Genomic DNA, 12,788 nt, shown 5'->3' with positions numbered 1-12,788 from the left:
ATACGCCTTGCCGGCCTCCTCAGCCCTACCCTTTACTGCGGCGGCTCCTGCACTTCCTTCAGGCCCCACGTCAGGGTTCAGGCCCCACGTCAGGGTTCAGGCCCAGGCCTCAAGCTGCAGTCGCGTGTGCGCCACCAGGGCTCCAAACCACAACAACCGGCTTCAGAGGAGAAAACCGAGGCTCGGAGAGGGTGGACCACTTGGTCATAATCCTTCCAGCTTCTTAAACTCTGCGGCCCAGACATGGAGCCCCTCGGCCCCTGGGATGCTGCAGGCCTGTCCAGCCGGACACGCAGAGCCTCTGGTCCAGCTGAGGTAGCCTGCCTGTCCTCCCTGGCAGCTGTGCGGGTCTCGGGCCCCAGCAGGAAGCCCTCGCTGAGTGGCTGGCGGTGTGGCCTGAGGGGGGATTCCCGCTGACAAGACTGGTGCTCTGCCCTCCACTCCCCCCAAAGAAACCGCAGTACCAGAGCAGAAAGCTCTTCCCACCCTCTGGGATTTCTTGAATTACTCTAACTATTTTAAACATTTTTTTGTTTTCTAATTTTTAATGCTTTCCCCTCAGTGTTGAAGTAGCAGCAGATTTAAAACTATGTCAAAGCCCCTACCAAACAGCCTCAGGAAGGGAAGGCGTTTACGCTTTCTCTGGGTCGCCCTTCACAGGGATCTGTGCTCACAAAGGTCCACAAGGGCAAGGACGCCCCAGGAGGATGGGTCTATGGAGCAGGGATCACACCCTCTTCATGGGCTGCTTCTCACCAGGTCAGAGTTGCTAAAATAGCGGGCAAGAAGAGACCCTAGGGACAACGGCTGTGTTGAGGATTCCGAGGCCCAGCAGGGAAGAGGCCTGTGACTGATTAGCAGCGGCTGCCCTGGGGCAGAGGGCCCTGCAGCCCCATCATTTTTACCCTGGGAGGACTCAGAATTGGGCAGGAGGAGGACTGACCCAAGGTCATATGGAGAAGTCAGCAGCAGATCCAGGCTGGAAGTCTGTTCTCGCAGACACGAGGCCAGGGCCTATCCCAGGGAGAAGGGCCAGGCCCACAATAGCCATCTCTTGAGCACCTGCATGGGCTGGTCACTAAACGAACATCCTCTCATTCAGTCCCCATGAGCCCATGCTGCGGATGAGAAGCCAAGTCACTGAGGCAGCATCAGGGATGGGACGGGCGTTAGGGTAACACCACGCCTGTCCAGGCCTGCTCTGACAGCGAGCGAGTGGTGTCTTCCCTGCCTCAAACCTCGGTTTCTCCCCCAGACCTGCTGTGACAACAAATGTGATTGCGACGTGATCGCTTCTATAAACCCAGTGTGGCAGATAATTTTATCCTTATTATTGTTGTTGCTCACGGTGAATGAGAAGAGTAACTGTTGATTCACCCATCTCGTAATAACGCATGGCCAACTGTTACCGAATGTGTGCCAGGAGCCGTTCTGGGGACTGTACGTGTACATGTTAACAGAATCCTCACGGCAGCCTCAAAAAGTACATGCTACTATGCTCTTCCTTTTCCAGATGAGGAAACGGAGTTCTCGAGAGGTTAAGTACCGTTTTGCTGAGGCTCCACAGCCAGTAAATGGCAGAGGCCAGACTTGAACCTGGGCTGTGTGGCCACAGGCCGTGCCCTTAATCCGATAGTCCGCTGCCTCCCTGCTCTTGATGCTGCACCGCAGCATCCTGGCACCTGCTGTGTACCGGGCCCTGTGCTGGTCCCTGTCCTCAGGCTGCTTCCAGCACCGCGGGGAGACCAGGACGAGCCAGGCAGACCCAGAAGTTCTGGACCTCTCTGCGCGTCAGCTGGCCACACAGCAAATGCCTGAGGCGCAGTTAGGAACAGATGTTAGGGCCAGAAGTCAAGCACTCGTGGCTGATGATTCATGACGCTGATTTATAGCCTCCAGTGGTGCATTCTGGGGAGAGGCCAGCAGGCTCCACGGCGTCCCCCCCCCCCCCCCCCCCCTCATGACACAGTGACATCCTCATTGCCATCGCTGTCTGTCCACATGCTCAGCACGCCTAGCCCACCCTGCGTCTGTCTGCACGGGGCTGGACAAGGGAAGGTGGGCAAAGGCAGGGGAAAACGGGCAGATTCAAGGAGTGTTAGGACAGAGGAGTCCAGAACAGAGGGGTGAGGGAGAGAGAGGAGCTTGCCAGGGTGACATCAAATTTTTGTTGTCTAACGATAGGAAAGTCCCAAGAGCTTGTCTCTTATCAGGAAGGCCCAGCTCTCTTCACAGGAAACCCTCAGGAGCTTAGCTGGCAGGCTCCTTTAGCAGACCCAGGGTAATATGATGGGCAGTGGGGATATAGAAGCACGAGGTCAGCAAGGCTGAGGGAGAGAGAGCAGAATTTATCAGGATTCTAGGCCTTCCTAGCTGTCAGGCCCCCAAATTGGTTCAAGATGGCAGGTGAAGAGGTGCTCAGGAGAGTGGTGAGTGGAGCAAAGCATGAGCAGCACTGAGCCAGGCTCTATCCCCAGAAGTCCCCTCCGGTGCCTTCCTGACCAAGCTGGGGAGGGATGGTGGTGAGGGACGTGGTAGATGGATGGTTGGGGCTGCCCATGGGAGCAGAGGTTCCCAAGATGGGAAGGGAAAGGACTGGAGCTGAGAGGCAGAGGGCCCCCAAGAGCCCATTCAGAGTCCCGGGGTCTCACAGCCAGCCCACAGTGAAGCCTGGACCATAGGCCCCTACGAGGACGATTTTGGACATAGCCTGAGCTGGAGCTCCAGGTCAGTTCCTGGGCCTGCCTTTAAATGGACTTTCTTTTGGTATCACTTGGGAGGCTTGATTCGCTGCAGTTGAGGCTTGGAGCTTGCCATCCCTGCCCTGGCCCTACTCAGTTCCTGGTAGTAGCCTCCTGAATTGCAGGCCTGGACGAAAGGGGGCAACCTGGGATGGGCTAGCCTTGGAACCCCAGCCACCGGCGAATGTCAAAGTTCGTTCTTGACTCCATCCATGAAGAGTGTGCTGTGTGCTCAGATGGTCCTCATGGTAAAGAGCATTGAACCCACGATGACCGGGGTGCCGTGCAAACTGTAGCAGCTGACCCAGTTCCCACCACCATCTGTCCCCTCTGTCCACGGCTGGGTGTGGTCCCCAGGTCTGCAGTCGTCCCGGGCCATCAACTGGATGACTTAATTTCTAGGAAAATTATGGCAATTTCTATTAAAATTCAAATAAATGTGGCCAGATTTTAAAAGGAACAAAATTGGCCCCATTTTTTTCAGATAAAATGGAGAAAAACTTGCCACCCCTGCTGTGTCCCTCTCAGGCTCTAGTCCCAGAGTTGGGGTCCATTCTCCCCTCTAATTGGGGTTCCTTGGTGAAGGCATTTGGGAAGCACTGGCCTCAGTAGCTGCTCCCAGACCCTCAATTAGGCCCCTGGATCAACATCTGACTATGACCTAATGTCCCCCATTTGATTCATCCCCCACCTGTCTTCTTAACAAGGGTAAGACCCTTGGGAGTAAAAGTGATAGAAGGTGGTATCACCCTGCAGGCGTCTTCTAGAGGTTTAGAATCGTAGTTGAGAGTATGACTGCCTCCACTCCTCCGTCGGGACCCTTGTGTCATATACAGCCTAACACTGTCTGTGGCATCCCTTCTCATAGGTCTCCTGGGCCAGCCTGCCATCCAGATAGCACCATCATCCTGTCTCTGGGACCCCTCACAGTGGACATCCAGGCTGTGCTTGCACGTCTCTGGGGGCGGGTAGTTCATTTCCACCAAAGGCAGCCCGTTACCCTACAGCAGCTCTGTGTGTGAGAAGTACGGCTAAGCCCTGAGTCTCTCTCAAACTGCTCTCCATTCCAGGATCCCTGTCTGCTTCTGGGGCTACTCGGAACAGCTTGAGGCAGCATGAGACTCGGCATGAGACTTGAGGCAGCATGCTCCATACAACCCCCCACCCTAAAAAAATGCGCGTGCACACACACACACACACACACAGCCTGACCAGCTGATGCCTCTGACAGGCCCTTGTCAGTCCACCTCTGCTTTCAGGATAGCCTCAGCCCCCACAGCCCTGCAGCCAGGGCATGAGCAGCGGAGCGGGGCCGTCCTCCCCTCGTTTGGGCCCCGACCTCCTGTTAATACGACCCCGCTGGTTTTCCTCCGTGTGTGTGTCTTTCTGCCAGTAGGCACACAGCTCCTGGGTTGTTCACAACCACCTCTAGGGCGTGGCCCAAGCCCAGCGGTATTTGTTTGCTTCCCTGCAGGCGTGTATCCTGGCTCCATCACCCCCCATAACGGGCTCGCATCGGGCATCCTGCCCCCCATGCACGAGGTCCCTTCCAGGCACCACCCCCTGGACGCCAGCACCAGTTCCCACCACCATCTGTCCCCTCTGCCCACGGCTGAGAGCACCAGGGACGGGTACGTACAGTAGGCTGGTCCTCCGGGACAGCGAGCAGGCACCTGCACGGGAGGCAGGTGAGGGCAGGTGTCCTGCGTAATTCTCGGTTGTTACTGATAATGCAGACAGTGGGCATTTATGCAGCACTTGCTGTGTACCGTATCCTGTACCGAACACCTCCCGTGCACAGTTTCGTTGGCACCTCGCAGCCACACACCAGGTAGAGGGTGTTGGCACCTGGACTTGCTGACGCCTCGCCTCGTGTCCTCCTCCCCCGTGAGGGCGGCTGAGGAAGGCGCCGTGCCCCGTCCCGCACCCCGGACTGCCATGCCAGACGCCCTCGGGGGCCTCACTCTGGCTTCTCTTTGGCTCACACTGTGGGTTTGGTGAGCAGACTGCGGACTGCCCACTCCAGGGGTGCTCATCTGGCCCTCACCCCCACTTCTGGCCGCGGCAGCTGTGGTCACTGCCCTGCCTTCGGGGACTGTCCAGGGGCCCCTCATGCAGGATCACTGCAAGCAGGAGTGGCCTCTTCCTGTATTCAATGTGGTTCCCATTGTGGCCACTTAATTGGCTGGAAATGGTAAATGTGCTAATTGCTGGCCCCTGGTGCTGCCAAAGTCTGTTTTCCTTGCAAATGGGCAGAGGGTGGTTACATAGCCCCACCGTCTGCCCTCCCCGCCACTTTCACTTACCGCTAGCAGGACTTGATCAAACTTGTCCCCCAAGGCCTGGCCTCAGTACCTTCCACCTCCTCTGCCCTTCCTCCCCAAGGCCACAGCCTTAGCCTTGGCATCGGCCTGCCTGTGCCTGGGGCCAGCCTGGCTTCATCACCAAATCTGTTGTCCAGGGCTCCTAACCAGGCTCCTGCCACTCACTCATCCGTCCATTCAGCGTCCAGTTATTGAGCCCTTGGTGTGGGCTGGCCCTGGACGCCGTGCTGGAGCCACCGATGACCCCAGCCCTGGAGAGGCTAACCATGAGGAGGGGACATAGACCTGCAGGGATTGACGTTGCAGGACAAGGGCTCTGAGGGAAGAAGCAGAAGGGGCTGTGGGCGCCCAGAGGAGAACCCAGTGCGGTGGGGGACAGCGCAGGGAAGGCTTCCTGGAGGTGATGCTAGGCCGGGCCTCCACAGTTAAGTAGCAGTTGACTGAGTGGAGGGATAGGAGCAGTGAGTAGGCGTGGTGAGAGCTTGGCGTGTTCTGGGGAACATGCACCTTCCTTTGAGGTGACAAGCTCAGTTGGGAGGTCGCCGGGGCCAGATCACCCAGCCTATGGCGGGACTATATCCGAAGGGTGCCACGCGGTGATGTGGTCGGTTTGGGGAGGACGGCGTGGCTCGCAGCGTGGGGCTGGTTGCTAGGGGCAGCATCGAATGTGTGTGGGTGGCGGCCTGAGCCAGAGCTGGTGGGTGGGGAGGAGGACCACAGGGAGGCATTAGTGACAGAGAATCAGTGGGCCTCGAGGAAACGCTGGCTGGGCAGGGAGAGGAGGAGCCACCAGGGATGAGCCCCCGGGGAGGCAGAAGTGCTGTTCATGGAGAAGGGGAAGACTGTGGTGAGTGGGTGGAGAGCCACGAAGAGGCAGCCTGATGGGGTGCAAAAGGGGACCCAGAGATCCAGGCCTCCCTGAGCCTCAGTTTCCTCCTCTGTAAAATGGGGATTAAGATATCCTCCTCTAGGAAGGTGGTGAGGGTCAGCCATGCCTGACATACACGTGCCTGGCACTGTACGTGTCATCTGGTGCAGGTTCCACGGACACCGAGCCCCTGGACCCCATCCACCCACCCCACCGGCTCAAGCCACCTGCTCACCCACCAGCCAGCCCCAAAATATCTCCAACCAAACTAAAATAAACCACCGAGGCCTTTCCCCGCTCCGGCCTGTGCACTCTGCTCCACCTCATTCATCACCTGCCTGCCTCCTGCGTCAGTGCCCGTCAGGAATTCCTGCAGCGAGAGGCAGAGTGCTGAGAAGACCGGGACGGCCCAGCCCGCCGTCTAACCGCCCGTGTCTGTGGGAGCGAGGGCTCGAGTCCTCGCAACGGGCCAGGCGCCCGGGCTCTGTCGGCTGGGCTGCGGGAGAGGAGAGCCCTCAAGCCTGACACCAGGCCCAGGCCCAGCCTGAATGGGGTTTTTTTTTCAGCCCCTCGGAAGAGAGGCAAGGCAGGGGGGGAAGGCCTTCAGCCTCCCCTTCCTGCCAAAGTCAACAGGGAAGGCCACTCGCGGCTCCCCGGTGGTTTGCTGGGACGTTTAAATAGCTTGACAGAATTATCTGATTCACTCAAAAATATGCTAAGAGGGCCCGACTTCATGACCAAATTTATTTACCCTGGCTCAGGGAAGACACTGAAAGGGCGGTTTTTTTCCCTAGCCCCATACGAGGTATGAAGCCCTCAGTGTGCCAAGCCAGTGAGGTTTTATATTAATTTTTATAGGTTCCAATTGAAGCAAAAATATTTGATTTAGGAATCATTTGCATGACTCAGAAGAGGAGCTCCAGATGCTCTTTTTTCCTTTTAAAGAGTTCAGGTAGAGCAGCGTAACCTCAGCCTTCATGTCTGCTGCCGAGAGAGTCGTGTTCTGTTTAATTTCACTGGCTGTGAAGGTGGCAAATGTGAATTTATGGCAGGTTTGAGACAGGAAAAACAAACTTTGAGAATGCATGTTTTTTTTCCCCCCCCTTCAGATCTGGTTCTCCTTAATTCTGCAGCACTGTTAATCTCTGGGTTTTGTAGCTGAGCGTTTCAGAAACCCGTTTGTTAGTATTTATCAGCTGTTTGCTGTGTGCCAAGCCCAGGGCTGAGCACGGAGAGCCCCTGAGAGGTGAGGCCTGGCCCTCCCGCAGGAGCTCCCAGGGGAGGGCACCGACCGGAAGTCGGGAAAGAGCGGTGTGGGTGCCGGCGTGGGGCGGGCGTAAGGCAAGCGGGCACCACGCAGCGGGCCTGAAGGAGGAGGATCCACCCTTCTGGCCACCACAGCCCAGCCTCAGCCAGAGAGGTGGCTGTGAGGACACATGGCTTATGCACAGCCACACCCCCCCCGCCCAATTTGACGGCCCTGTGAGAGAAGCCTAAAAGTAGTCCTGAGGATGATAATGAGAAGTCGTGGAACCTTGATGAGGATTCAGTTCACTAACTTGAGGCTGCCTGTGCGAGATGTTGGGTGGGGCCCAGGGGCCCAGCACAGAGAACCCCCGTGTCTGCTTTCAGCGCACTCACAGTGGTGGGGTTCCAGACATTGAATGATGGCAGTGCAGCAGAGGGTGCCCAGGTTGGAGGGAGCAGATGGGGGAACCCAGCAGAGCTACAGACGTAGGGCCCACTGGCCTCTCCCCAAATCTTCCTCTGTTCCAGGATAGTCTTGCTTCCCTCAGAGAAAGGCACTGATCTGTCCCCTTAAGGCATCATGTTTTGGAGGGTAGGCAAGGGTAGTATTCCTGGCCTGAAAAGGTCACTTTAGCTGTGACATTGAATTTGTAGTATATTTTAATGTGGATCGTCCACCAGACCCACAAAGGCAAATAAGAGAGTAGACACTCTGAGCTCCCCCTGCCTCTTTCTGCAATGCACATAGGGCTTTACAAGCAATGAGCCTTCAGCCTGGTCCCCAGAGCCCCCAAGTCCATCTGACCCCAGGGCCAGGTTTGTTCCTGTGAGCAGACCCCAGAGGCGTTGGTGGCAGCATGAGGAAGGAACCTGGGCTGCAGTGACGTGCAGTCCAATTAGATGACCCGCATGGGCTCAGCTGCGTTCAGGGTGACTGCACAGCTCTCAGCTGCTGCGGCCTCATTCCAGATTGTGAGCTTCCAGAAACACAGGCTCAGGCCTGCACCACCTCAGGCTCTGTATGAAGGGAGGTGGTGAGCCACCCATCATAGGATGTATGCAAGTGCAGGGATGGAGATAGAAGATCTCTGAAAGCACACTGTGCAGGGGAAGAAAGCCCAACTTAGACATCAGAACTATCTGCTAGTTTTCTTTCCCTGCATCTTTATAATAACGATGACGACTCACGGAGTGGCTAAGAATACATCTGACATCATATTGGGCACTCTGTCCACTTTGATTTATTTAATTTTACCCTCATCCTAACCTGTGAGGTCAGTGCTGTGTGGCCAGGACTAACTTGGCGAGCCACATCTCTGAACCTTGGTGTTTTGCTCTGTGCGGCAGAAACAAGGACTTCTCTCATGGGCCTGAGATGAGGCAGGGCTCAGCAGGCGCTAACTGTTAGTGCTCTGCTCCGGAGCTGCCCGGGGGTCAGCACAGCTCTTCCTGGGCTTGTCCTGCAGGTGGCCAGAGCGCAAGCGCAGACTGAGAGCAGCACAATCCAGTGGGGGGGCGGGGGGGGGGCTGGTACTTCGCCCAGGTCACGAGAGTCCCAGTGTACCAGCTGGAGAACACAGCAACCCTGGGAGCAACACAGGGCTCAGAGACATTAAGCATCTTGCCCGAAGTCATGCAGCCAGTGAGAGCAGATGGGGTTTAAAACATGGTTCTGTCGACTCCAAAGGTGATGCTGATAACCAGTGTGCCTTGCCGATTGCCAGTCCTAAATACCAGATAGAAGCTCTTCTTTACTGATTCCTTTGGACTCTCAAGCTTAGAGGACTTTCAAAGTTAATTCCAGTTTGAACATAATCTGTAGTAAAAGCTTCCTCTTTTAACTGCACTGTCTTAAGTAAGAGCAGATCAGGTAGTGAGCTCAGCGTGGCCAGAGGGAAGCAAGCAGCAGCAGCCATGCCTCTGGCCCTCACGGCCCCCAGAGCCTATCCTGCTGATGACTGTCTCTGTTCTCTCCAGGTTGGGACCCGGCCTCCTCTCCCCTATGGTCAGCCCACTGAAGGGGCTCGGGCCACCACCGCTGCCACCATCCTCTCAGAGCCATTCTCCGGGGGGCCAGCCCTTCCCCACACTCCCCAGCAAGCCACCCTACCCGCCTTTCCAGAGCCCTCCACCCCCACCTCTGCCCAGTCCACAAGGTAGGCTCTGGCCGGGGGCCTCTCTCCATAGACACCCACTGACTCCTGCTCGGGGTGCCCGAGGGGAACGGGGCACTGACCTGGGGGAGACAGTGGGTCGTCAGAATGAGGGAGGGCACTGAGGGCCACTGTGGGAGAAGCCAGGAGTCAGGTGACCCAATACGCCTCGTCGGGGGCACTTCCTGGAGGAAATTCCACCGGAGGGGTGAGGAAGAGTTTGTCCCCTTGACAAGGCATTGAAGGGAACAGCATTGGCGCTGGCAGGGGGTGGGAACGGCCTGCCGCTTGGAGGGAGGTGAGTGAGCAGGCATCTCCAGAGGTGGGGATGGAGGACCGACAGTCCCTTTCCTCAGAGCACTGCATCAGCCACAGATGACTCAAGTCAGGTGCCACCACATGAGGCTACCTTACCCGCCCCACCCCCGTGGCAGGCAGAGGGCTGGGAAAGGGGCCCGGGACCCCTGGCACCTTCTCCCCCCTGGAACCCTCTTCTCTCCCTCACACCCAGCATGGCTGGACAGGACGATGTGGGTGGCTGAACAGCGCAGCAGGGACGGTCCCCTCTTGGCCCCCAGCTCTCTTCCTTTGCTAATGCAGCCCCTGTTGCCTCCCTCTGCAGGGTACCAGGGCACTTTCCACTCCATCCAGAATTGCTTCCCCTATGGCGACTGCTACCGGACAGCTGAGCCCGCAGCCGGTGGGGACGGTCTGGCCGGGGAAGCCCACGGTTTCAACCCTCTGCGGCCCAATGGCTACCACGGCCTCAGCGCACCTTTACCTGCCACCGGTAAGCTCCACCTGCATGCCTCCCTTCCCTGACCACCTACCACGGCCCAACCCTGTGCTGGGTGCTTATGCACATTGGCCTGAAGCCCTGGGACGGCCCAAAGAGGTAGAGTCATCGCCACTTGACAGAAGGAGAAATTGAGGCTCCCAGAGGTCCCAGGACCCCACAGAATTGGCACTGACATCCTGCCTGCCTCCAAAGTCAGTGTTCCTTCCACATCGTCACACGGCTGATACGTGTCTGCTCTCTGGCAGGTTTCTGAAGACAGAGAAGAATCAGACTTGAGAGCTTGCAGTCTAGTTGATGTTTCGCTTTAACTATTTACTGAGCACCTACTGTGTGCCAGGCACAGTTGTAGACCGTGGGGATACAGCAGGGAAAGAGACAAATACGGATCTGTATTCAGCAGATAAAATGAGACCAGAGTGGCCACACTAGTAGGAAAGGACGGAGCCTAGACATTGTGCTTGTCCCTTGTGCTACATCCGTGTCCCCTCCAGGGCCCTGGGCCTTCCACAAGTTATGCCCCTGCCACGGGGGAGAAAGGCAGCGACAGGCCAGGGTGGAAGGGCTCAGACCAGCAGGGCTGGTGCTGATCAGAGCAGGGGCATCAGAGGGGTGGGGCCAGACCCTCCCGGAGTAACTCAAGCCACAGCCCACCCCAAGTCAGCCTCCAGGCCCGCGTCCAGGGGAAGCTACGAGGCCTGGGGCAGGGTGGGGGCCCCAGACAAAGGAGAGCCTGAGACCCTGTGCCAGAGGCCCCTTGGGCGGCTCTGGGGGTGTGCAGCTGGGGGTAGAAGATTAAGGACATAGGGACAACCACGAGGCCACAGATGATGAGATGCGGAAACCTGGGGGTCTATCTGCACGTGGTCCATGGGTTCCTGCTCGCACACATGCTCTCACGTCTGTGTAGGTCTCCTTTCTTCACACGTTTGTGGCGCACGTCTGTGGTGCCTGTGTGTGTCGTAGGGCCCGCACAAGTGGGCTCCAAGCAGTGCGAGCCCCCCTGAGTGTTTAAAGAGCTCGCAGGGCACAGGCGCTCATGTCTCACACGTGTGCAGACATCACGCTTGGGCCGATGTTCATGCCCTGTGTACACACGCGCATGCTCCCTAGCCCCGTATTCCCACCTGCACGCACCCTGTGTTGCCCCGAGCCCATCCCACGACTCCTGTCTGTGTGCACAGACTGCGTTCGAGCGTGCTGTGTGTCTGCGGGTGGTGGCGGGTCATATCCGTGCGTCATCGGCAGACGTGTACCCCACCCCAGGGTGCGTGCGGGCGGGGGGTGTGTTTCCTGTTTGCACACACGCGGGTTGGTGTGTGATGAGGACTGGCCAGCCATTCCCAGCACTGCTAGCTCTCCCCCACCTCATCCTCCCCCTGCTCCATCCGGCCCATGGCGGGATTTCTGGGTTTAGCGGCAGGAATAAGTAACTCGGCAAGTAACGGGCAAGAGGCAGCTTCCATGCCCCCACACCAGCGTAGTGGATTCTTCTGGCCCCCTTCCTCCCCTGCTATCTGGGTGGCAGCCCAGCGTTCAGGGCCCATTCCAGGACCCGCGAAGCTGTCTACACCTCCTGCCAAGCTGAGCATAGACAGGCAGGATTGATCCAAACTAACAGGGTGGGGCTGTGGGGCCTCAGGAGTAGTTTGGCTTAATCCCACTGCACAGATGGAAAGACTGAGGCCTGCCTATTTTAGGCTACAGAAATTTGTGACAGCAGCTCAGGGACAGAGCCCTTAGGGCAGGGACTGGATAAGTCCCTCCAGGTTGAAGGCCTTTGAGCAGTGACCCCACACAGAGACAGCACGTCCAGTGGAAGAACCAGGTATCTCGGGGCCAGATGGATCTGGGTTCAAATCCCAGTTCCCTCACCTACAAGCAAGTGACCTTGGGCAAGTGTGGCCTCTCTGAGCCTGCCTTCTCAGCTATAAAATGGGATAATGACTCCCACCTCACAGGACTGTTGAGAAGCTTAAGTGAGATGGCTGCAAGAACCCTCAGTAAGAGCCCAGTGAGTGCTCATCTCCTTCTTTGGGTTTCTTGTGTCTGGTTGGGTGAAGGAACCTGAAAGGGTGGGGGTGGGCTGGGTTCCCTCTGCCAGGAGGGGACCAGCCCCCGAGGGCAAGAACTGTGATAGCCCACCCCTCCCTTCCCCACATTCTGCCCTACAGTCCAGCACTGGACGACGGACTGCCCCAAGGTCGCCCGTCTGTCTGTCCAGCTGCCCTGGGCCCCTTGGGGGGAGTGCAAGGCCTAGAGCGCCTCCTCCCACCCACTGGCTCCCCTGTCTGGAAGAACAGAGGCTCAGGGCCCGGCTGAAGGGACAACCGTGAGAAGGGACCCTGGGCAGGAGGATGGGGTCAGGGGGCTGGGAAAAGATGATGAGGCAGAGCCCCTGCGTTCTCCAGCCCGAACCCTGTTCCCCACCGTACCCACAGGCTACGAGGCCCTGGCCGAAGCCCCCTGCCCCACAGCGCTGCCACCACAACCACCCGAAGACATGGTGTCCAGTGGCCCTGAGGACTGCAGCTTCTTCCCCAACGGGCCCTTTGACCACTGCCTGAGTCACATCCCGTCCATCTACACGGACACCTGAAGGAAGGCCCCAGCCGCACCTGCCCCCCCCCCCCCCCCCCCCCCCCCCCCCCCCCCTCC

General features: G+C 57.9%; 1 protein-coding gene across 1 annotated transcript in view; it reads left to right on the top strand.

Moving 5' to 3' along the window:
• Positions 1-12,729, top strand: part of GLIS1 (GLIS family zinc finger 1) — a 222,848-nt gene extending 210,119 nt beyond the window's left edge. Inside the window, exons 7-10 of the mRNA XM_021683917.1 lie at positions 4,216-4,372; positions 9,159-9,337; positions 9,957-10,124; positions 12,572-12,729. Of these exons, the coding sequence (XP_021539592.1) occupies positions 4,216-4,372; positions 9,159-9,337; positions 9,957-10,124; positions 12,572-12,729 (662 nt within the window). The remainder of the gene's footprint in view (positions 1-4,215; positions 4,373-9,158; positions 9,338-9,956; positions 10,125-12,571) is intronic.
• The last annotated feature ends 59 nt before the right edge of the window (positions 12,730-12,788 follow it).

The sequence above is a fragment of the Neomonachus schauinslandi genome, chromosome 4 (assembly GCF_002201575.2).
Source record: "Neomonachus schauinslandi chromosome 4, ASM220157v2, whole genome shotgun sequence".
NCBI lineage: Eukaryota > Metazoa > Chordata > Mammalia > Carnivora > Phocidae > Neomonachus > Neomonachus schauinslandi.
This window is presented reverse-complemented; position numbering and strand designations above follow the sequence as displayed.